We start from the raw sequence: 26,691 nt of genomic DNA on the forward strand, positions 1-26,691 counted from the left end.
ATCTAGCTGCAAGCAAAGAAATTCCTTTTTTATTTTTATTTTTTTATAACAGAACATAGAAACAGATTGAACTGTTGCCTACAAATGTTGGGACTTGGGCTTCACATGCTTTCTGAGTTTGCAGCTGTAGGCAATTGGCTAGGATCCTAATCGCACCATTTGTATCACTGATTGTTTACTTGCCTAGAGTCTGTTCCACTCCTCAGGTATGAAGTTAGTAAATCACTTCCCATTATTAAACTAGTTTCATATAGTTTCCTTCAACAGCCAGCAGGATATTACCAACCAATACAAACATTGTGTCAATCACTAGGCAGATGAGAACAGTTCAGGATGAGCAGCATATAGAGGAACATCTAAATTTTTAGATGCTATGGATTACTAATTGTTAGCAGGCAACAATTCAGAGAAGGCAATGGCATCCCACTCCAGTACTTTTGTCTGGAAAATCCCATGGACGGAGGAGCCTGGTAGGCTGCAGTCCATGGGGCCGCTAAGAGTCGGGCACGACTGAGCGACTTTATTCACTTTTCACTTTCATGCATTGGAGAAGGAAATGGCAACCCTCTCCAGTGTTCTTGCCTGGAGAATCCCAGGGATGGGGGAGCCTGGTGGGCTGCTGTCTGTGGGGTCACACAGACTAAGACACGACTGAAGTGATGCAGCAGAAGCAGCAGGCAACAATTAGAAGGGCTGAGGAAGATGAATAGTTCCATTACAAATAAGTGAAGATGCCATAGTGTTACAAACTGTAAGTTGCTCAGTCATGTCTGACTCTTTGTTACCCCATAGACTAGAGCCTGCCAGACTCCTCTATCCATAGCATTTTTCAGGCAAGAATACTGGACTGGGTTGCCATTTCCTTCTCCAGGGGATCTTCTTGACCCAGGGATCGAATCCAGATCTCCTTCATTGCAGGCAGATATTTACCATCTGAGCCACCAAGGAAACCCCTCAAAGACTCCACAGATTCATATCCAATCACAGCCCCCTCTATCACTATTCAGTCGTCTTGAACATGAGTCAAGCTGCTGTAAATAGTAAGGCTCTTCAGAGAAAACGGTGGCTCAGATGGCAAAGAATCTACCAGCAATGTGTGAGACCTGGGTTCGATCCCTAGGTCGGGAAGATCCCCTGGAGAAGGGAATGGCTACCCACTCCAGTATACTTGCCTGGAGAATTCCATGAACAGAGGAGCCTGACAGGCTACAGTCGATGGGGTTGCAAAGAGTGGGACACAACTGAGTCACTTCAGTTTCTCTTCCACTTTTCAGAGAAAATAGCTTCCTGGGTAAAACAAATAGCTGTAGAAAATATAAGTCCCAATTTTAAAATATTTTATTGTTACCATTTTCTTTTTAAAGCCACTTTACTGAGGTATGATTAAACACAGAACACTATACATATTTATACATGTATATAGATCGATGAGTTTGGCGATGAGTATACAACCATCACAAATCTATGCCATAAACATAAATATAAACATCACATCTAAAAGTTTTCTCCTACCCTCTCTTGTTGTTATTTGTGACAAGAACACAACATAAACTCTACCCTCTTAGCAATCTTTTAAGTATACAATACAGTGCTATTGTATTCTCACTCATGCTTCAAATTTTGTTGATCACTTGCTCCTTGAGATTTTCTCCTTATTTATCGACTCTGATTCCATTTCTATTCTATTAAGTCCTTTGTTGAATTTCATTTACAAACTCTTTACACAGACCTAGTTTTCTCTTTTCCATTATAACTTTTCTGCACTACAGATTTATATTCTGAGCCAGGAGTCGATGTACATTTCTCTAATTTTTTATGCATGGCTTCAATCACCAATAGCCTACATCCTTTCCCCAGCTCTGCATCTCTCCATAATTTCCCACCTGCATGGCCACAAAGCACCCAGGATATAGACTCTCCAAACCTAGCTCCATCACCCTCACTTCTAGATATGTTTCTCCTCCTTTACTTGCTAGAATGCATGTGAAGTCGCTACAGTCATGTCCAACTCTTTGCAGCCCTATGTACTATAGCCCACCAGGCTCCTCTGACCATGGGATTCTCTGGGTAAGAATACTGGAGTGGCTTTCCATGCCCTTCTCCAGGGGTCTTCCCAACTGAGGGATCAAACCTGTGTCTCTAATGTCTCCTGCATTGGCAAGCAGGCTCTTTACCACTAGCACCACCTGGGAAGGCCCTCTCTAGAATCCCTCCACAATTTAAGGAGCCTGCTCAACATCTTCAAATGGCCCTTTCTCACCCTCAATGGACCCAAAATCTTGTCAATTCTATATTATAAAGTTTTTAAAAAGTTTTAATCTATTTATTTCCCTTCAATTCTTTTGAAATTTACAAGTTCAAGTCTAGATTTGTGCAATGGTTCATTGCACATTTGTGCAATGTCCTCTCTGCCTTTGAACTTGTTCTTTATGTCTCATGTCACTTCACATTTGAAAATCCTTCAATTCATTCCCAAACACCTGGAGGTAAACTATATTCTCCTGTGAGTCTCATACAAAGACTGGTCCTCAGTGGCCAGTCATACTGTCTGGCTTCATCCCCAGTCCCACTTTTCAGCATGTGATCTGTGCTCCAGCTGCTGCATTTATATGTTATTAATTATTACTTAGATTCTTTTGATATGGCATTCCTGCCATTCCAGAGCAGGTCTGTCTTAACCAATGTGCTTTACCTGTCTCATTTTCTATTGCTAGAAACAGATTAGTTCAAGCTCTCACTCTTCTGAGGAGCCTTCTTTAAACTGATAGGAGTCAAGTATATTTCTCCTCCCCTAGAACCATCATCCCCTATGTTTAGCACTTCTATAGCATCACTAGCACTGTGATGCTATCACTTGTTCTCAAAACCACCTCCTTTTCTTGCTTTCATTAATTATGGAGATTTTATATTTCATTAGTATAATCTCCACATCCAGCACAATATATGACATGCTGTTAGTTTCTCTTAACAGTTGAATTTATGTTGAAACAGTAACTTTCAAAGTGAAACAGGATTCTTGCAATCATCTTATTCATTCACTTCTTTGATGTGCATAATAAAGCCTTGTTCTGAAAGTCTGGATTTACTCAGATCAAAAGATAATATAGTATAAAAATCAAGGCTACCTGTCCAATGTTCCCTCCCCTGTTTCCTGTTACATATATATATATATATATACACATATATATATATATTACAAGTATGTCTCAGCTGATATGGTTCATAAGTATAAGATCCCTTAAATCATTATGGAACAGGAAATAAGCCAACTATTACCCTCTTTTTTTATAATGTATTAGCTGCTTTACAGAAACTAACATACTTCTGATTATTCTGAAATTCTTCCCTGAGATTCTGTTGCTCATAAAGAAGAGTGATTGTGTGTGTGTTAGTTGCTCAGTCCTGTCCGACTCTTTGCAACCACATGGACTATAGCCCACCAGGCTCCTCTGTCCATGGGATTTTCCAGGCCAGAATACTGGAGTGGGTAGCCTTTCCCTTCTCCAAGGTATCTTCCCATCCCAGGGATTGAACCAGGTCTCCTACCTTGCAAGTGGATTCTTTACCAGCTGAGCCACAAGGGAAGCCCAGAAGAGTGATTGCTTAGCAATAAAATGTCAAATATATTGATGCCACATCCTTTTCTTCTTAAAATCAACAATGTCTTCACATTTCTCTAAATATGAAGTCCACAGCTATTTACCCCAGAGCCACTGTAATATCTATGTCTTATTGTGTCTAATCTCATCTCTCTACTTCTCATTCCCTAAATTGGAGTTACCCAGTCTTTCTTGGAAGAAGAATGCAGTCAAACATGCTGCTGCTGCTAAATCGCTTCAGTCGTGTCCGACTCTGTGCGACCACATAGACGGCAGCCCACCAGGCTCCCCCATCCCTGGGATTCTCCAGGCAAGAACACTGGAGTGGGTTGCCATTTCCTTCTCCAATGCATGAAACTGAAAAGTGAAAGGGAAGTCGCTCAGTCGTGTCCGACTCTTCACGACCCCATGTACTGCAGCCTACCAGGCTCCTCCGCCCATGGGATTTTCCAGGCAAGAGTACTAGAGTGGGTTGCCACTGCATGCAGATTGCTTCAAATCTCAAGAGCTTTATATGTGTTACTCCTTCACCATGGACATTGCCCCAAGCTCAAAAGTCACATACAAGCATATGTGATGGTCAGTTTGGTGGAATTATTCCTGATTTATTTTTAGATACTGGCCTGTTCTTCCTCAGAGAGTTCTTTTCTCACCCCCAATCTAGGTTTAACACTACACCCAAGTACAACATTCTTTAATAATCCTCATCACACTTTATAGCTGAATATTTATTTGTATGACTGTTGCCTTAATGTCAATGTCTCCCAAAATACCTGTGTCATTCACCACAATATAAACAATGCCTAACACAGTGACCAGAACTGAGGAGGTATTTGATAAATTTTGAATGAATATGACCTAGTCTTCAGCCTTTGTCAAAATAAACACAGCTGACAAATATCATATAATATTGCTTGTATATGGAAAAAAGGGTACCCATGAACTTAACAAAACAGAGTCACAGATGTAGAAAATAAAGTTATGGTTACTGGTGGTAAGTAAGGGGATAAATTTGAAGATTGGGATCAACATATACACACTACTATACATAAATTGGGGCTTCCCTCATATTTCAGTTGGTAATACATAAATTAGATAACTAATGAGGACCTACTATACAGCACAGAGGTCTCTAATACTCTGATAGCCTTTAAGAGAAAAGAATTTATAAAAGAGTATGTATAACTGATTCATTTTGCTGTACACCTGAAACTAACACAATATTGCAAATCAACTATTCTACACTAAATATTAAAAAAATATTAAAATAAAGCTGTGGTTATAAATAATGAAAACCAAAGAGAAGACTATGATAAGTTACTATATTTTAATGATTTATATTTTATATTATTTTTTATTGTAGAATAGGACTGCATACAGTATACCTTTCTAATGTCTATAAATATAGTGACAAATAAGCTATTTAGAGGAAACAAATAATCCTAGAGGAAAAAAAAATTGATGATATTTCACTGTGTGATTATTATAACAAATGCCTGGTGTTTTCCTTATGAAATTTAGAAAAAGTAAAAACTGGATGTATTTGAAGACCCTCTAGGCTTAACTTCCAACTAAATGCTTTTATTATGTGAAGTGTGATGCAATTAAATGTTCACTGGATTAAAACAAATCAATAAAATTATGGAACAGATTTCCTGAATAATACCTATGTTGAAAATGATTCATTTTCTTAGGGCCAATATGTGTTGAAAGAAAACAGTCCATAATTAATTATGAACTGCGATAGATTTTTCAGAATGTATATATTTTTTTCATATTTTGGAGAATATTTAGATTTTTATTTCTACCTCTGCATGAAAATATTGAATCATGGTAAAAGAATACTATTATATTATAGAAAATATATTAACAAAATTATCTAATCCAAAGCTTGTTTTGTGTAAAGAAAAACCTGCAGTAAGATATGACCATAAAAATGGCAGACAAAGTTAATAAAGACATCTCTTACTATAAACAATTGTAAGTGTAAAGTGCAATATAATAAAAAACATTCACTGTGATTCACTAAATGGTAATTCAGTGAAAGGTAATTTACTGGAGAAAGGAAGGAAGAGATATTCACCAGGAAAGTTATTTCCAACTGGCAGATAGTCAGATGACTTTGGGGGAAATTAAACTGGATACAGGCCATGAGCACCAAGATTAAATTTTCCATCTCCTGAAGATTAGAAACTATGACTTTCAGTCCCATCAAGGTATACAATTAGAAAGGAGATGTCTGAACAAAGCAAGACTACTTGAAAACAAACTCTATGAAATGAAAATTGGACTATCTATCCACTAGCTTAAAAAAAGTAGCAAAGAAGCTTGTGGCTGGTTAACAGCTCTTGGTAGAAAAAAACTATCCCTATGATAAACTGAAATTCAAACTAGCAGACTAGAAGAAAGGTATCAGTTCAGTTCAGTTCAGTCGCTCAGTCTTGTCTGACTCTTTGCGACCCCATGAAGCACAGCATGCCAGGCCTCTCTGTACATACCAGATTTATTTTTGTGCTTTCTTTCATTGTTGTTTTCATTAAAAGTATGGATTTGAATCAATAGTTAAAAATTAAAATTTAATATATATTTAACTGAATCACTTCTGTAAACCTGAAATTAACATGATGTTATAAATCAAATATACTTTACTTAACAAAAAGAAAACAAATTAAAAACAAAAATAAAATGTATTAAGATTTATGAAACCAATGGGTTGTCAGCAAACAAAAAAATAAATGACTCTCTATGGATGTCCCTCAAGCTATATTTTAGAGGAATTCCATCAAAATCCTCATTCCCACTTAAAACATACTATTGAAGACAAGTGAATATAAAATTTTTAAAGGCATACTAGGATCAAATTTCCATGACAGTGGATAGAAAAAAGAAATAGCAAATTAACCAAGCAGAAATGAATAACACAATTTGATCAAGATTTTTAAACAGTTGGTTTGCAATACTTAAATATTTAAGAGAAGAAACTGGTCAAAATAGAAAAGGTATATATAAAAAGGAGAAAAGGAATCAATGTAAAGCAAAAATTTTAAAATGTGTTCAACCTAATATTCATATTTAAGTCAAGTGGTTGTTGCTCAGTCATGTTCGACTCTTTGCAACCCCATGGACTGCAGCCTGCCAGGCTCCTCTGTCCATGGAATTCTCCAGGAAAGAATATTAAAGTGGGTTTCCGCTCCCTTCTCCAGGGGATCTTCCCAATCCAGAGATCGAATCTGGATCTCCTGCATGGCAGGCAGATTCTCTACCATCTGAGCCACAATTTAAATCAAAAAATATATTAATACTCAACATCAATAACCTCAGATATGCAGATGAGACCACCCTTATGGCAGAAAGTAAAGAGAAACTAAAAGGCTTCTTGATGAAAGTGAAAGAGGAGAGTGAAAAAGTTGGCTTAAAGCTCAACATTCAGAAAACTAAGATCATGGCATCTGGTCCCATCACTTCATGGGAGATATATGGGGAAACAGTGCAAACAGTGTCAGACTTTATTTTTGGGGGCTCCAAAATCACTGCAGATGGTGATTGCAGCCATGAAATTAAAAGACGCTTACTCCTTGGAAGGAAAGTTATGACCAACCTACATAGCATATTCAAAAGCAGAGACATTACCTGGCTAACAAAGGTCCGTCCAGCCAAGGTTATGGTTTTTCCAGTAGTAATGTATGGATGTGAGAGTTGGACTGTGAAGAAAGCTGAGCGCCGAATAATTAATGCTTTTGAACTGTGGTGTTGGAGAAGACTCTTGAGAGTCCCTTGGACTGCAAGGAGATCCAACCAGTCCATTCTAAAGGAGATCAGTCCTGGGTGTTCTTTGGAAGTAATGATGCTAAAGCTGAAACTCCAATACTTTGGCCACCTCATGCAAAGAGTTAACTCATTGGAAAAGACCCTGATGCTGGGAGGGATTGGGGGCAAGAGGAGAAGGGGACGACAGAGGATGAGATGGCTGAATGGCATCACTGACTCAATGGACGTGGGTTTGAGTGAACTCCGGGAGTTGGTGGTGGACAGGGAGGCCTGGCATGCTGCAATTCATGGGGTCACAAAGAGTCGGACATGACTGAGCAACTGAACTGAACTGAACTGATTCAACTTAGTTGAAGAAAGTATTAGAATCCTAAAAGTGAATCTCAGAAAAATTATACCAGATATAAGTTTCAGAATAAAACAATAAATGAGGGAGAAGAAAATTCAAAGAAATAATAGATGCTGTATTTCTATAAAGTATAAATATCCTAATAACTACAAAAATATATTGATTTCAGTCTATTATGGGTTGAATTTTAAACCAATAAAATTCGCATGTTGATGTTCTAACACCAGTACATTATTTGAGATAGACTCTTTATAGAGGACTAATGTCCTAAAGAAAAAAGGAAATCTGGACACAGATACTCATATAGTGAGAATGCCATGTGAATGTGAAGACAGCAATCTACGAGCCAGGAAGGATGGCTTGGTAAAGATCCTTCCATCATAAAAATCAAGTCCGCATTATAACTTCCAGAGAAGGCAATGGCAACCCACTCCAGTACTCTTGCCTGGAATATCCCATGGTCAGAGGAACCCGATAGGCTGCAGTCCATGGGGTCGCCAAGAGTTGGAAATGACTGAGAGACTTCACTTTCACGCATTGGAGAAGGAAATGGCAACCCAGTCCAGTGTTCTTGCCTGGAGAATCCCAGGGATGGCGGAGCCTGGTGGGCTGCCATCTATGGGGTTGCACAGAGTCAGACACGACTGAAGTGACTTAGCAGCAGCAGCAGCAGCATTATAACTTTCAGAGACCCTTGGCCATTCTGCCTTTGTGGGCCTTTTTCTTTTTTCAACTAAAATGATAAATTCTATTTGCAATTGTATTGATATAAAGACTAATATAGACAATTATATTCTTGTTCATATTTTATTCTGATTTGAAAGCACATTAAGACATTTTCCTGAACTCTTTCAGTATTTGCGGCCATAATGATTATGCCATCTTAAACTAATAGACATTGTAGCAGAGGTGAAAAATATGTCTATACATTGCCAAATGCCCCTGAGGATTAAAGTCACTTTCAGTTTAGCACCACTGATACACTCAAGAACAAATACACACATATTAACATACAGGTAGTTATGTTTGTATAGCAATACCAAGTATACATGGTGAACAAATTCATAGATTGTGCCCATAGTACCGCTTTATACTGATGATGTTTAAAAATTTTCCAACACAGCACTAAGAAACACTATATATTATGAGTGCTAATGCTATTAATGTCAACATTTTTAGATAGTTCAAACATACTGTAACTTTTCTCTAAAACTAAAGTGAAACTTAGTGAAATCTGATTTCTTTTAAAAAAGATATAACAGGTTCTATATCACTACAAATTAAATGAAGTATATGCCAAATCAAATTTCTCTTTTGTGCACCCAATTTCTTTTAGGACTGGACCTAAATAGTTAAGTTTCCAGGATGATTATTGAGAAATTTCTATATCCATATGCACCTGCACACCATGAGTTAATTTCATATGACATCATGTCATCACACTGTCACTTGTACAAAATTAAAATGTCATGTTTTCATACAAGAAGTTTTCCATTTTAAAGAAGTTATGGTTAAAAAAAAAACTTTCATAAAATCATCATCTTGAAAATAAGATGACAGTCGGAAGCTTTTCTTGCTGTCCATTTAATTTTTAATTCAGAGTTCACGATGACATTAAAGCTATCTTTTTTTTTTCTTTTTTGAAAAAGGAATGGGAATCTTCCCATTCCCTTTTACATGATTTATTCTCTCTTGAACCTCAAAATCATTTATTTAATTTGAAGTTATAGTACTTCATATTAAAAGAGATTTGAAGGCTCTCTTTTTAAAGACAGAAAAAATAGAGAATAATGGAAGTAATGGTGATGATGAGAGGCGAATTTCATGCACTATATACTAGAAACTGATTTTCATTAAAGAATTAGATATCTTACAACTTGTTCTTTGGCACTGCCATAACTAATCCCCCTTCCCATGAAGAGATCACTTAACTGTTTCAAGCATTGTTGGTTTCCATTATTTGAGGAATTTGACAAGATGATTTCTTAATTCCTTTATGCCACCAGAATTCTTTTCTTACTCTCTATATGCTTGCTGTGGTTGTTTTTGTTTTGTTTTGTTTTAATAAAGCAAGTTTAGAATAATTGCCTAGAGTCTACACTTTACTCACACATATTGCCATTGTTTAGTCAGTAAGTTGTGTCAGACTTTTTTGCAACCCCATGGACTGTAGCCCACTAGGCACCTCCGTCCATGGGATTTCCCAGGCAAAAATGCTGGAGTGGGTTGCCATTTGCTTCTCCAGGAGATCTTCCTGACCCAGGGATCAAACTTTTGTCTCCTGCATTGGCTGGTGGATTCTTTACCACTGACTCACATACATAGGACATGGGAAAAGAGGGGAGTTAGAGGTAGAATTTTAGTAACTAAACTCTTTATGGAAGCAAGCAATAGTTTCTACATGATACAGTTTTTAATCTGGAAAAAAAAATCCTAACAGTCATAAGAACATACACTATAAGATGAAGAGAAGTGAATATGGGGAATGTAGTACATTTGTTCATCCTGAAAAAAGTCTAGTCTCATTAACTTTTATTATCAAAGATATGTTTAATGTTAATAAGGCCCAAATCCTAATGCTATATTGTTAACAGACTAGATATCTTAGCCTAAAACATGCTAATACAGAGGAACAGTTTTTGGTCTTACCTTTAATTTGATTTGATTCTATTCTATTCTATCATATGTTTTATTCTAGTCTTTCTTTTTAACTACCAGATAATACAATATAGATAATATACACTTAAAGATACACTGAAGTAAACATAGCGTCTTTTATCTCTCATGTAAGAGTTTTGGTCAGTTAAACAAGTCATCTTTCCTATTTTTGAAGTGAAAATTTTCTTATTACACATATGATACATATTTTTTATATATTTATGGAGCAGGACACCTAGCTAATCACAGCAATTACCACTTGAAATACATGAAGCTCACTGTCAGTGATTGTACAGTAAGAAACATTATTTCCAATATGTATCCTTAGTTAAATTCTAAAAGTTACACATATTTAAATAGTCCTAGAATATACCAGGAAGAGTCAGTATACTTTCAACTACAACCTGCACACTAATGTATTCTATTGGTAAATATGAGACATATATGCAATACAGTCAATAGCTAATGATCAAACTATGATATCATACATATTCTAAATTATAGCTTTTGATCTCCAAAGCAAACAATTCTACTTTTACACAATGTTTTTTTATTCCATAAGCAACATTTTTTAAAATATGTGATAAACTGTAGGTATTAAGACACGAAGAATGCATTTTTAATCTCCTGGCACTAATTCTGAACACCAATATTTCAAATTTCAAAAAAATTCAAATCAAATAAAAGTGTTGTTTCAATTAAAAGAATGCAAAAAATGATCAAATTAAAATAATACATTTCTATAAAGCCAAACTTATAAACAAAGTCAAAGAGTAAATTGCAACTGTGAAAAAATTATTGGTAATATTGCTGGCAAAGATTTATTGCATCTATTATGTAATTATTGACTAGTACTGATAAGTTTAAAAGAGTAACAAAATGGCCTAAAGAGTCAGTTAGTAAAAAAAGGAATATTCATATTCCCTCAACTACAAAAATGTGATCAATTTCATTCATAATAAGACAAAAATATACTGAGAATACATAGAGATGCAATTTTTACCTACTTACAAAATCCCAGGTCTTACAATCCCATTTGTTGGCATTGCTATAGAGAAATATATATTCTTACACATCACTGACAGAGGTGTAAAGTGCACTACCACCTATGGAGAAGGATAGGTAACATCTACCAAAATTAAAGATTTTTTATTTTTGAACCAGAATTCCACTCTGGAAACCTCTTCCTTCAGGGACATCTATACCTTTGCTGAATGATGTATGTACAAAGACATTCATTACAGTACTGCCTACAATGCAACTAAACAGCAATAACAACAAAAACACCAAGAGCGAATAAACATTCATTAAAACAACCTTGGGAGAGGGCATGCCAGTGAAAGAGGTGAATTAAAGACCTCTGTAAATTCACACTTCCATAAAAGAAATGTTTGATGACAGAGATTTTTGTTTCAATAATTTCAAATAATTATTACAACCATTAACAGGACTACAAAAAGCTATAATTTATAGAACCCTTACCAGTGAATTACCACATTTGAGCATTACAATAGGCACTGAGATAGAGTTCTGTGTAAATGAAGATGAAACAGCCCCATAACCTGCTTCCAGAGTGTTCAGTCTACGAGGTAAGGCAGGAACCTTGAAAAGGGGTTCCAAATATTTTCTGTAAATGGTCATCAGTAAATACTTTAGACTTTGTGGTTCTTAATTTCTTTCACTGGTTCTCAATTTTACCATCGTAGCTTGATAACAGCTACATTCAATACATAAATGTGAATCTAGTTATATTAAAAAAGAAATCATGTTTAGAAACTGAATTTGGTTTTGTTATTTCTGTGTATCACCAATAAAACTTAATTTTTTCAATAGTTATTATTATCTATTATGCAAGCAATGTCAGCACAACCACAGACAGTGGTTTAACTGACAATCTAAACTATAAACCAAATTTTATAACACACTTGAATTATAACTATTAAACAGTATTTCTTAGTGTTACATGTAAGGAAATCAAAGACACTCACCAGTTGTAATACAGATAAAAAGAAGCCCTGACTCAGACTCTGCTGTTTACTTAGAAATTCTCATTATCTCATGAAAGCAATGAGTCTACTCTAACGATGGGTGTCATACACAGCCTGCATTTTAGTATGTGTGTGATATTTTATATAAAATTAAATTCTGAGTTATAATGGGATTCATTTAACTCTGTTTAATTTTTGAAAAATAAAAGACAATGATCTATATTATTTATTATATAATTTTTGGAAAAGAGAGAACACTTTTGTTGTAAAGCTATAATTACATTACCATATAGGTTTTTTTCTGGGAAGAAAGGACTTACTTACTAACAAATGTGCTATTATGGCTTCCTGACCCTAAACTTTCAAGTATTTAAAAAGATCTTTAATAAATCAATGAGATCAAATTCAAGATAGATATATATAGATATATATAAATACATAGACACACGCTACACATAATAGTTTTGGTATTTAATCTCCTATAGCTTTTACATTCTGAAAAAAGTATGAATTGTCAATTACACATACCTGTATATATGTATAATTGCATATATTTCAGATGTAGATGCTGTATACATAATATATATATATATATATATATACTATTTACCATTAGAAATTTCCTTAGCTTTATTAAAAAAAAAAAAAAAAACTCTTAGTAGTGAGTAATGTGTATTGCCCAGTGTCAATAAAATAAGTTCCCTCATAATAAATCCAATCATTGACTAAGAAAACTGGAAGAAAATTTTAAAAAATATAAAAGAAGTTGGTAAGTGTCAAACAGTTTGGCTTCAACTCTTACAAGCAGTTTCAGATGTTTTGTAATGTGAAATATAGCAACAGATATACAAAATTATAACCCAGAGCTTAAGGATGATGGAAACTAACTTATAATGTAGAAAATATATTAATAACAGAACTGTATTGTATGATTATTATTTTATTTTTGTTGACAAAAATCCTGTGGACATTTCTGTGTCAGAGAAGGGTAAAGGAGATAATTTTCAGATCTTTGGATGTGTTCCCTTCTCATGCTTATAGAAACTGTAATGATTTTATCTTCTACTCAGGATATATGGCTGGCTCATTATTAATGTATTTATATATATATGTAATAATGTATTTCAGAGAAGGCAATGGCACCCCACTCCAGTACTCTTGCCTGAAAATCCCATGGACGGAGGAGCCTGGTAGGCTGCAGTCCATGGGGTTGCAAAGAGTTGTACACGACTGCACGACTTCACTTCCACTTTTCATTTTCATGCATTGGAGAAGGAAATGGCAACCCACTCCAGTGTTCTTGCCTGGAGAATCCCAGGGACGGGGGAGCCTGGTGGGCTGCCGTCTATGGGGTCGCACAGAGTCAGACACGACTGAAGTGACTCAGCAGCAGCAGCAATAATGTATTTATTTTATTTAAATATAAATTATTTTCTTTAATAAAAATAATGGGGCAGGATCATGTGTATTGTTGGACATTAAAAGTGTTTTTTTTTTTTTTAATTTTCACAATCATGTATGTATGTATATATGTTTGTAAGGGGTGATGTATGAGGAGAATGAGCCTGTAAAATCAAGTTAGAATTGCTCACAAAGGCAGATGACTATTGAGAAAGAAGATTATGAGTAAAGGGATACAAGTCAGATAGAGAACAAGAGGATCATACCTTAGGGTGTGACCCTTTAATTTGTCTGTTAATACTACAACTAGAATGGACCCCGATTTCTGCAGAACCTTCACAAAGGAACAGTTTCCCGGCCCTCACCACCTCCTGGTGGCTAACAAGCTCTCAACCATATGTTCACTGGTGCCCAAGCCCAGAAAGATTATTTGTAACTAAACTACTGATTGAGATTTCAACTTTTACTAAAACTAGATAAACCATCAAAAACTGAGAAACTATCTGATCTTTCCCTTCTTCTTTCTAGCAAATTTGATTTTGATTTTTAATTAAACTAAAATGACAAAAAGTAAACAACATATTTTAATAATATATATATATATATATTTTTTCCTTTTGGAATACTCCAAAAAAGAAACATTTTTATGTTCCTTCTCCCACCCCCCTCCTTTTCAAGGAGTGAAAGGGTTATAGAAAAAAGATTTTGAAGTTCATAACAAAAATAAATTTATAGTAATTCAATATATTATGTTTTTACTTTTAGTATACTTATTTACATTTACTATATGGAATACACCATAGGGAAAACCCATAGGATGAAGATAAGGGGCTTTTCTTCTTATTTTGATATACATGTCAGAGAATGATAGAATTTTTCCAGATGGTTTTGTGCTTCATATTCTGACTCCATAGCTCCTGCCTTGTATGGAAAACACAGCTGCAACTCAGTTCCTGTTGGATGAGAGGTGGAACAGATGGCTGTGCTCCTGCACTGCCTACACATTAGGGAAGCACCCTGGCTTTGGATGGAGTACTATTTTTTTTTTTTTTTTAGCACTAACAGTGCTAAAGTGAAAATAAATAGGCAAGCAGGGAGATAGAAGTCACAGAGCCTGGCGATTTGTTTCACATAGTCCAGGTTCAATGCATGATACAGGATGCTTGGGGATGGTGCACTGGGATGACCCAGAGGGATGGTATGGGGAGGAAGGTGGGAGCGGGGTTCAGGATGGGGAACATGTGTACACCCGTGGCAGATTCATGTTGATGTATGGCAAAACCAATACAATATTGTAAACTAATTAGCCTCCAGTTAAAATAAATAAATTTATATATATATATATATATATATATATATATATATATATATATATATATAAAGAAGAAGTCATGGAGCCTGTAGTCATGAAGATTCTACTGCTGTACTTGCTTCTTTTCCCATAGGTACTGAACCAACCTGAGTGTGGCTGCTTGCCAGCCACCAGTAATTTATCAGAAGACGGTCTCCCCACTTCCCATGCTCTTCTTTACCCTGGAACCTCAATGACATGTGCTTAAACTGCCCCTTATTACTGAGCACACAATTTCCTAAAGGGTTTGACCAGCCATTAAAATGTCTTGTCTGTATGTCTGAGAGAAAGGAAAGTTAGTGTGAAGTTCCTTATCATTTTATCAGCTTCATTCTTTGGGGATTTTAACAAAACCTGTACATTGAGTATATATTTAATCTATATTTAAAATATATTACTATGTGTATGGAAATTAATTTGGGGGTTTGATAAATATCCATGTGCTTATAAATGCTGACAAATTCAACTACAACCTTTGTAACAATTAAAAACACTATATTAGAAGTCATAGATTTTCTTAGCTTTATGTACAACAGCAGTAGATTTAAAAAAAAATCTGTATAGATCAGTCTTATGGACTCTGTGGGAGAGGGAGAGGGTGGGGAGATTTGGGAGAATAGCATTGAAACATGTATAATATCATGTATGAAACGAGTCGCCAGTCCAGGTTCGATGCACGGTACTGGACGCTTGGGGCTGGTGCACTGGGACGACCCAGGGGGAGGGTAGGGGAGGGAGGAGGGAGGAGGGTTCAGGATGGGGAACGCGGGTATACCTGTGGCAGATTCATTTCGATATTTGGCAAAACTAATACAATATTGTAAAGTTTAAAAATTAAATTAAATTAAAAAAAAACACTCAAAAAAAAAAAATCTGTAAATATCAATGTGCCAAGAAATGACACGGTGAATTCTAATACACCTTCACAGTACTAAAGACAAAATTACTGAATTGTGTGTTTAAAGTGTTTACATTTTACATGAGAGAAAGAAGGAGTGATACACTGGTAAAGAAAATTCAGTCTAGTACATACGAACTGATGTTTATGGAGATGTGACATGCTTGGTCACATTCATTTTTTATAATCATTATTTCAAAATGTTCAGAATAAGAAATAACATTCTGTAACATAATTCACTTAAGTTCCATTCTCTTCAAATGCAACTCCAGCTCCACCCTTATCACACCCCACAATTTCCCAGGAGAGGAAAAAACAAACAATAAACAAAAACTTACTTTTCCAACATACTGTGGATCTGGTCCCATATGTTCTTCTAAAACAAAGAACTGATTCCAAACCCATCCCCTTTTGGGACGGTGGTGGACTTCAGTTTCGCCTTCGATGTGTTTGGTTTGGTTTCTGGTCCCCCTGATGGAGCCGTGGTGAGTGGTCCCATAACACCTCTGCACAAAGCAGAGACACACCAGGACTGGGCAGATGCAGGAGGTACTCGTAATTTTCATTGTAAGATAACTTTCCAGTTCACAGCTTTCTTGCTTTTCCTTGTCAGCTACAAATGCCTAGTGAGCATTCGAGAGAGAAGCCAAAGCATCTTCTGGAATGACAGTCCGAAGAAAATTGTTTAGCATGTCCATGATTTAACAGCCCATCAGGGAATGGTCAGGCTACATTTACATCCTGAAACACTTAGAGAACCAAAGCCGTAGTTGTGTGATTCTAAGTCTTCACAGCAGGTGAACAGGGGCAACCATTTTCCACCTGATAGAAAGAGAGAAAATTATATACATTACAAAATATGGCAATTTTAAGTATTTGCTCAGAATACAAATTATACTGTTTTGCAGGGTGATGCTGATAGGCAAAGAATATGTTCAAGTTCTTTTGTAAATAAACACAAACATACACAGTCATGCTCAAGTCTGCACATGGTATTTTTACACAGGCATACGTATTTGTATTTTAAATCCCAGCTTTATATATATATGTGTGTATTTAATTATTTAAAACAATAGAAATGCAGTCCTAGAGAGCTTAAAAATTGACCATGAATATGTGCCTTACAAAATGTGACCTATTAGGGACTCCACACTAAGTGCAAATTTTTAATTTGGTTTTTGTGTTTATCTTGCTTTTGTTAGATGTAATACAACTTAATATAGATCAATCACCTATTACATGTGACTCACAGAACTTCATGGAATATTCCCTCAGATTGAAAATATTTCACAAACCATCACAGCAATCAAGCAGGTACTTAAAATCTTTAGTAAGCAAAATTAAAGAAAGAAGATAGCTGAAAAATATGCATGCTATTGAAAGCCACTCCACATCTGGGATAAGATTAGCACAACTGAACAAGTAAGAATATCAATGACTGAATACTAGCTTGCTTGGGTTTTAGTAGGCCTGTAGATTAGAATGTGGTCTTCAGCTTCAGATTCAAGCCTAGAATGACACTACACATAATTCTAGCAGCTATGCAAAGAGAGATACGGAAAAAAAAAGATGGTGGCAAAAAGAACAGAGTGGGAAATGCTTTGCTTTTCAAATAAGGAAAGCTGAGGACTTGAAATTAAAAGGCTTCCCTGTGGCTCAGACGGTAAAGCATCTGCCTGCAATGTGGGAGACCTGGGCTCGATTCCTGGGTTGGGAAGATTCCCTGGAGAAGGAAATGGCAATCCACTCCAGCACTCTTGCCTGGAAAATCCCATGGACAGAAGAGCCTGATAGGCTACAGTTAAAAGGAATAAAATTAAAAGACGCTTGCTCCTTGGAAGAAAAGCTATGACCAACCTAGACAGCATATTTAAAAACAGAGACACTACTTTACCAACAAAAGTCCATCTAGTCAAAGCTATGGTTTTTCCAGTAGTCATGGATGGATATGAGAGTTGGACTATAAAGAAAGCTGAGCACCAAAGAACTGAGGCTTTTGAACTGTGGTGTTGGAGAAGATTCTTGAGGGTCCCCTGGAGTGCAAAGAGATCCAACCAGTCAATCCTACAGGAAACCAGTCCTGAATATTCATTGGAAAGACTGATGCTGAAGCTGAAACTCCAATACGTTAGCCCCCTGATGTGAAGAAACAACTCGCTGGAAAAAACTCTGATGCTTGGAAATATTGAAAGCAGGAGAAGGGGATGACAGAGGATGAGATGGTTGGATGGCATCACTGACGCGATGGAAATGAGTTCGAGTAAGCTCTGTGAGTTGGTGATGGACAGAGGAGGCTGGTGCTGCAGTCCATGGGGTTGCAAAGAGTCGGACATGACTGAGCGATGAAATTGAACTGAACTGAGGATTGAACTTTGGTTTTAGTACAACTAGACAATAAAACTTCAGAAACATTTTGGAAAACAAAAGACAGGATTTGGGATCGAAAAGTTTGAGTAAAATTATTAGCTTGTTGAAACCACATTAAACTGTGTAGCATGTTTTTCTCTTTTTGTATATATGTGTGTTTCAAGATGTGTTTAGAAAGTGAAAGTGAAGTCTCTTTGTCATGTCCGACTCTTTGCAACCCCATAGACTGTAGTCTACCAGGCTCCTCTGTCCATGGGATTTTCCAGGCAAGAATACTGGAGAGGGTTGCCATTTCCTTTTCCAGAGGATCTTCCCGACCCAGGGATTGAACCCGGGTCTCCCTCATTGTAGGCAGATGCTTTACTGTCTGAGCTACCATGTGTTTAGGAAAAGAAAACTATTTACTCAAGATTACAGCTATTTCATCTAGTAAAAAACATTAGAGGTATCACTTTCTCACTCCATAAAGTTCACCCTTGCAAATCAGAGCAAACCGAAATGTAGACCTAAATGAATTACAAGGTGGTTGACATGAAAATATAAATGATTTAAAAAACTGAGTATAAGTAATCAATCATCGAATAATTCTTTTTCTCAATTGGGAAAAATGTTGACACTAAGTCAGGGAATGAAAAAAATTACAAGGCCCAGAGCAAGGTGCTTCTCTCTATCAGTATCTCTCCCCATGGGCTTCCCTGGTGGCTCAGATGGTAAAAGAATCTGCCTAAAGGGAGACCTGGGTTTTATGCCTGGGTTGTGGAGATCCCCTAAGGGAGGGCATGGCAACCCACTCCAGTATTCTTGCCTGGAGAATCCCCATGGACAAAGGAGTCTGGTGGGATACAGACCACAGGGTCGCAAAGAGTCAAACACAACTGAGCGACTAAGCACACCTATGGTTTTTCCTGTGGTCATGTATGGATGTGAGAATTGGACTGTGAAGAAAGCTGAGCACCGAAGAATTGGTGCGTTTGAACTGTGGTGTTGGATAAGACTCTTGAGAGTCCCTTGGACTGCAAGGAGATCCAACCAGTCCATTCTGAAGGAGATCAGCCCTGGGATTTCTTTGGAAGGAATGATGCTAAAGCTGAAACTCCAGTACTTTGGCCACCTCATGAGAAGAGTTGCCTCATTGGAAAAGACTCTGATGCTGGGAGGGATTGGGGGCAGGAGGAGAAGGGGACGACAGAGGATGAGATGGCTGGATGGCATCACTGACTCGATGGACGTGGGTCTGAGTGAACTCTGGGGGTTGGTGGTGGACAGGGAGGCCTGGCATGCTGCGATTCACAGGGTCGAGAAGAGTCGGACACGACTGAGTGACTAAACTGAACTGAACTGACAGATTCTTACATCACCAATTGTGCAAGAATTATACTGAATTTGAATTGAAATTTTATTTTAGTTGCTAGAAAATATAAATTGAAATCTGCAATATTGTCAAGGGCAAAGACACATTTTGATTGATTTAAATTAAAATGATTCAAAAATGCTTCTAACACATAAAAAAAAAAAAAAAAGAGCAATACCACTCTAACTCCAACATGGTAAGAGCAATGGAGAGAAAGTCCAAAAACAGAGATTTTCTCTCTTTTTTTTTTTTGACAACGTATTTAAAATGCGCACTCACATGAAACATCTAATTTTGAGTCTCAATTTTCTCATTTGTGACTTGAATAATTGATTTGAATAGTCTTCCAGTTCATCTAATAAGTTATTTGGATCGTTTTTAACTTTAATTTATCAACAGTTTCTTAATTTGGGGGACTTTTCTGGTGGTCCAGTGGCTACCACTCCACACTCCCACTGCAGGGGGCCTGCGTTCCATCCTTGGTCAGGAAACTAGATCCTGAATGCCATAACTAAGCCTCAGTGCAGCCAAATAAATAAATATATATTTTAAAAGACTTGTAAGAAACGAGTTGCCAGTCCAGGTTCGATGCGCGATACTGGATGCTTGGGGCTGGTGCACTGGGACGACCCAGAGGGATGGTGTGGGGAGGGAGGAGGGAGGAGGGTTCAGGATGGGGAACACATGTATGCCTGTGGCGGATTCATTTTGATATTTGGCAAAACTAATACAATTATGTAAAGTTTAAAAATAAACTAAAGTTTAAAAAAAGAAAAAAAAATAAAATAAAATAAAAAACTTTCTTAATTTCCAACTCATGCATCTCAAAAAAAGAGACTTTCTTCTTAGAAGTCATGTTGATTAATATATAGAACGTGTTGCTTTCTTAATGTCTTCACACCATTTGGTGTGATTTTAAGTGAAATTAACATCTTTGCCCTTTATGCCAAGTTGTTTAACAAAGCATAATTCATGAGTAGAAGGTGAAGAAAGTGGCTTTTGTAAGGCATTACAGATACATAGAATGACTGATTTCTTTGCAATAATTTATCTCGTATGGCACCCCCAAATTATACAAAAGCAATTTAATGTACCTATGTATTGTTTCTGAATCTCTATTATGACAATTATGAGAAGCAGTAAGTGAGGCCCCACTGAACAAAAGAGCAAATGTAAACATCACAACTGTACTTGTGAAAGTAACTTCATTTACTACACAATGAGAGGACAGAAATCCAAATGTGAAAATTGACTGTCCTATTTCAAGTAATCTGCCCCTGTATAGCTTAGAATTAAAATGTAAATAATAAAAAATAAACCATTGGTTGAAAACAACACAATAGAAATACTTTACAGCCATTCGCTATTTTGTTGTTGCTTTTTAACTAAGCACTATTCAAATACATTTCCTATTTTCCTGAAACTCTCCAATATATGAAACGTGATAAACAGAACCCTAAGCATAACACCTAAAGGGACCAGATGCCTCCTTCTTCTAATCTCTTAGTTAGAACTTACATCGATGGCATGTGAATATTAATGACATGTTGCAATAACCTGGAGCAGATGATTGATGGATATCAGGGCAGATGATGCATTGTTCATAGCAGTGGTAAATGACTTAAGGGCCAGATGCAGCCATGGTGAACTTAGCAGCCATTATGGAAAGAGTTCGGTGGCAGTTGCATGAATTAAGGGTCACTTTTTCCCATGAAGTGATGGGACCGGATGCCATGATCTTTGTTTTCTGAATGTTGAGCTTTAAGCCAACTTTTTCACTCTCCACTTTCACTTTCATCAAGAGGCTTTTTAGTTCCTCTTCACTTTCTGCCAAAAGGGTGGTGTCATCTGCGTATCTGAGGTTATTGATATTTCTCCCAGCAATCTTGATTCCAGCTTGTGTTTCTTCCAGTCCAGCGTTTCTCATGATGTACTCTGCATATAAGTCAAATAAACAGGGTGACAATATACAGCCTTGACAAACTCCTTTTCCTATTTGGAACCAGTCTGTTGTTCCATGTCCAGTTCTAACTGTTGCTTCCTGACCTGCACAAAGATTTCTCAAGAGGCAGGTCAGGTGGTCTGGTATTACCATCTCTTTCAGAATTTTCCACAGTTTATTGTGATCCACACAGTCAAAGGCTTTGGCATAGTCAATAAAGCAGAAATAGATGTTTTTCTGGAACTCTCTTGCTTTTTCCATGATCCAGCGGATGCTGGCAATTTGATCTCTGGTTCCTCTGCCTTTTCTAAAACCAGCTTGAACATCAGGAAGTTCACGGTTCACATATTGCTGAAGCAGTGGAAACAGTGTCAGACTTTATTTTTCTGGGCTCCAAAATCACTACAGATGGTGACTGCAGCCATGAAATTAAAAGACGCTTACTCCTGGGAAGGAAAGTTATGACCAACTTAGATAGCATAGTCAAAAGCAGAGACATTACTTTGCCAACAAAGGTTTGCCTAGTCAAGGCTATGGTTTTTCCTGTGGTCATGTATGGATGTGAGAGTTGGACTGTGAAGAAGGCTGAGCACTGAAGAATTGATGCTTTTGAACTGTGGTGTTGGAGAAGACTCTTGAGAGTCCCTTGGACTGCAAGGAGTTCCAACCAGTCCATTCTGAAGGAGATCAGCCCTGAGATTTCTTTGGAAGGAATGATACTAAAGCAGAAACTCCAGTACTTTGGCCACCTCATGCGAAGAGTTGACTCATTGGAAAAGACTCTGATGCTGGGAGGGATTGGGGGCAAGAGGAGAAGGGGACGACAGAGGATGAGATGGCTGGATGGCATCACTGACTCAATGGACGTGAGTCTCAGTGAACTTCGGGATTTGGTGATGGACAGGGAGGCCTGGCGTGCTGCGATTCATGGGTTCGCAAAGAGTCGGACACGACTGAGTGACTGATCTGATCTGATCTGATCTTGGCTGTGTAGTTTCAGTGTCGAGTACCAGTAAGAAACATTGCTTCTTACTGCCTAACTTCTATTGGTTCCTGTGCTATCTGGTGCCTTAATGGCTCAGTTGTGTCCGACTCTCTATGACCCCATAGGCTGTAGCCCACCAGGCTCCTCTGTCCATGGGGATTCCCCAAGCAAGAATACAGGAGAGAGTTGCCATGCCCTCTTTCAGGGAATCTTCCCAACCCAGGGATCGAACCCAGGTCTCCCGTATTGCAGGCCGATTCTTTACCATCTGAGTCACCAGTTAAGTGCATGAATACTGGAATGGGTAGCCTATCCCTTCTCTAGGGGATCTTCCCAACCAAGGAATCGAATGGGGGTCCCCTGCATTGCAGGCAAATTCTTTACCAGCTGTGCTACCAGGGAAGTCCCTATTGGTTCCTCCTGCTGCTGCTGCCACTAAGTCACTTCAGTTGTGTCCAGCTCTGTGTGACCCCATAGACGGCAGCCCACCAGGCTCCCCCGTCCCTCGGATTCTCCAGGCAAGACTACTTCTTGCCAAACCTGATTTTTAAGGCCTTGCACCAATTTTGATGGCTACAGAATATTCTTCCAATAAACCATTTTGTTGCTTTCCTTGGTCAGAGTTGGTTTTTGCTGTTTGATCACTCCACTCCAGTACTCTTGCCTGGAGAATCCCATGAATGGAGGAGCCTGGTGGGCTTCAAGTCCATGGGGTCGCTGGGAGTCGGACATGACTGAGTGACTTCACTTTCACTTTTCACTTTCATGCGTTGGAGAAGGAAATGGCAACCCACTCCAGTGTTCTCGCCTGGAGAATCCCAGGGACGGGGGAGCCTGGTGGGCTGCTGTCTATGGGGTCGCACAGAGTCGGACATGACTGAAGCGACTTAGCAGCAGCAGCAGCAATGAAAACATTCTCTGATAAATGTCATAATACTGTCATAATCCCCTAAACATGAATACAGCATTACCTGCACTAATGTGAAATGCAGACTTCTCACCCCACTGCAGTATCTAATTGAGGTGATTCAACGCTGCCTCCAGAAACTAGTACCCTTGCTTCCATAACTATTCTTTCTTCTGTAGTTAAGTTCTGTACTGAGTCATGACCTCTGTACTGAGTCATGACCTCAAATGCTTATTCTGTAGAAAACTATCTGTTTATGAGCAGTTTATTCTCTGAGCTTCACATCTGTCATTTATGAATAAAAACTTTCATTGAATCATCTTTAAGCATGCTCAGCTAAATATTTGAATTTATGATTTAATCGCTGAGTATCACTTAAGGCTTTTCTTATGCTGACTTTCATGAGCATCACCCAAGATTCAGTAATGAGCCATTTACAGATTTTAAGTATAATCATTCCATCAAAGGGCTTGGGGGCAGAGCCATTCTCAAAGAGAAATACTATCACATTTACTCCACATGTATTGCTTTTAACTTGGGCCTTTGACTGGACTTTCTTTTCTGTTCATTCTCAATTTATAAATCTGGAAACCCAAAGAAGTCCAGAGAATACCTTCTGTTTATTTATTTATTTTTTAAGAAGATTTCTTTGGTATTTTTCTTGTTTTGGAAACATCTGTAAAATATACACTGTCAACCTTATTTTATGAATGCATCTTTCTATTTTCTGTATGTGTGGAGTAATGTAAGATACTATTTCACATGTTCAAAAAGCCTATAATTATAATTGCTACCAAATTCTAAGCTTTAGCATCACATATTACTAGCAGTAATTGATCTGACTTTGAATATTTAAGGAGAAAATGTCAAAGAAGATAAAGCATGATTGAAAGTTTGTAATTTTTGGATTTTTTTCATTGCAAATATACAAGGACATCTTAGGTGGAGAAACACAATTTAATGCTAATATGATGTCCAGTGGACAGAAGGGGATCTTCTCACCTGTCAAACCTACAAACCCATTGGATGAGAAGGCTGTTCTTCATAAGAATGTGATGCATCTTGAACATGATGTAATTTAACTTTTCAATGGTAAATTATTAAAATCCATACTGCCAGGCAGATTTAAACATAAGGAAATTTACATTTGAATTCTGGGGTGCTTATATAAAGCAAACATTACAAAAACTGAACAAAACCTATGTTTCAGTTTAATAAAAATAAATGCACTACTATCTATCTTTGTGTATGTGCATTTATACGTATGTATGTATTTACTTACCTATCTACATTCAGGATATTGTGTTCTATGCATGCTTAGTCTCTCAGTCATGCCCGACTCTTGTGATACCATAGGTTGTAGCCTGCCAGGCTCCTCTGTCCATGGGATTCTCCAGGCAAGAATACTGGAGTGTGTAGCTATTTGCTTCTCCAGAGTGTCTTCCCAACCCAGGGATTGAACCCAGGTCTCCTCCATTGCATACGGATTTTAAACCGATTGAGCTACAGCCTTAAGTTATCTGTTGGGTTAGTATTTACAGGCAAAACGGCTGTTGCTGGTAAGATGCATTCTCAGATGTATATCTGAGCCTTTGAACTGTGGTTTCCATCATTTTCAGAACAAGTGATGAATAATATCAGTAGCAGTCTCTTGTTCTAAGCCTAGTTCTGAATTTCCATTGATTCTGGCTTCTGAATTTTGGTTTTACCTACCTGTCCTCTAGAAATAGCAATCCACTCCAGTATTCTTGCCTGGAAAATCCCATGGACAGAGGAGTCTGGCAGACTACATTTGATGGGGTTGCAAAGAGTCAGACAGACACGACTTAGCAACTAAAACATCACTGCCATTTTCAATTTTACTGTTTTTTCCATTAGTGTTTTAATCTTCCTCAATTGATAAGTTATCTGATTAGTAATTAATTTTACTTGTCTCCTTCAGTGTCAGCTTAAACAGCTCTTGTTTATAGTCAAAATGCAAATACTCATAGATGACATGACATTGTAGAGAACTTCACCTAAATGAGTTGCAAGTTTTATTTCCAGGTTGGCTCCCAAATCAATATTCTCAATTTCAATCTGTCCATTTCAGGATATAGTCCTTCACAGTCCCAAGATTTGTGTATGATCAACTGCATTTACTTAAAACATATATATTTATTTTATAGTTAACATATATGTATTTCAGAGGTAAAGAATAGACTTTTGGCTCAGTGGGAGAAGGAGAGGGTGGCATGATTTGAGAGAATAGAATTGAAACATATATATTACCATATGTAAAATAGGTTACTAGTGAGAGTTTGATATATGACACAGGGCACCCAAATGAGTGCTCTGGGACAACCTGGAGGGATAGGGTGGGGAGGGAGGTGGGAGGCTCTTTCAGGATGGAGGAGATACATGTAAGCCTATGGTCGATTCATAATGATGCTTGGCAAAATAATAATAATAATAATAAATCACAATATTATTAAGTACTTATCCTCCAATTGAATAAATAGATTGAAAAAATAAAATATGTATATTTAATTTTAAAATGGGCTTTCCTGGTGGCTCAGGTGATAAAGAATCTGCCTGCAATATAGGAGACCCAGGTTCAATCCCTGGGTTGGGAAAATCTGGAGAAGGGAATAGCAACCCACTTCAGTATCACTGTCTGGAGAATTCCATGGACAGAGGAGCTTGGCGTGCTGCAGTTTATGGGGTCACAAAGAGTTGGACATGACTGACTAAGCACACAAATATAAATTACATTTTAAATAGTCTTAAAATGTGAAATATTAATTTAAGTTTCATAGATGTGGTGATAAACCCACTACACACTTGAAGGCATTACTTTCTCACATGGTTAATTCAATTTTCTTTGCTGTAAAAGCCTTATTCCCCAAACCCCATTTAGTAAAACCTATCTTTTGTAGCCTGGATTAAAGGGTGTTTCTTTATAAAGACTTCTCTATTTGAAGAGACAATTCTCTTTGGGTCTTTTGTGTTTCTGCACATTTTCTGAGCAAGAGGCATTGACAGCTTCGTTTCATTCTATTTTTTCAAGGATGTTATATAGCAAATAGTCTTCGAATAGACAGAACCTTCTTTGGGGGAAGCAGGTAGATTTATTTTCTGACAATTA

General features: G+C 37.3%; 1 protein-coding gene across 10 annotated transcripts in view; it reads right to left on the reverse strand.

The window, feature by feature from the left end:
* CDH18 (cadherin 18) overlaps nucleotides 1–26,691 on the reverse strand; it is a 1,278,664-nt gene that overhangs the window by 391,675 nt on the left and 860,298 nt on the right. For all 10 annotated transcript variants that reach the window (XM_086362510.1, XM_086362508.1, XM_086362509.1 and 7 more), the window contains one exon: nucleotides 16,351–16,834. In XM_086362510.1, the coding sequence (XP_086218636.1) occupies nucleotides 16,351–16,578 (228 nt within the window). In that variant the 5' untranslated portion in view covers nucleotides 16,579–16,834. The remainder of the gene's footprint in view (nucleotides 1–16,350; nucleotides 16,835–26,691) is intronic.

The sequence above is a fragment of the Bos grunniens genome, chromosome 20 (genome assembly GCF_055505025.1).
Source record: "Bos grunniens cultivar Pamir isolate PY7600 chromosome 20, Bosgru_T2T1.0, whole genome shotgun sequence".
NCBI lineage: Eukaryota > Metazoa > Chordata > Mammalia > Artiodactyla > Bovidae > Bos > Bos grunniens.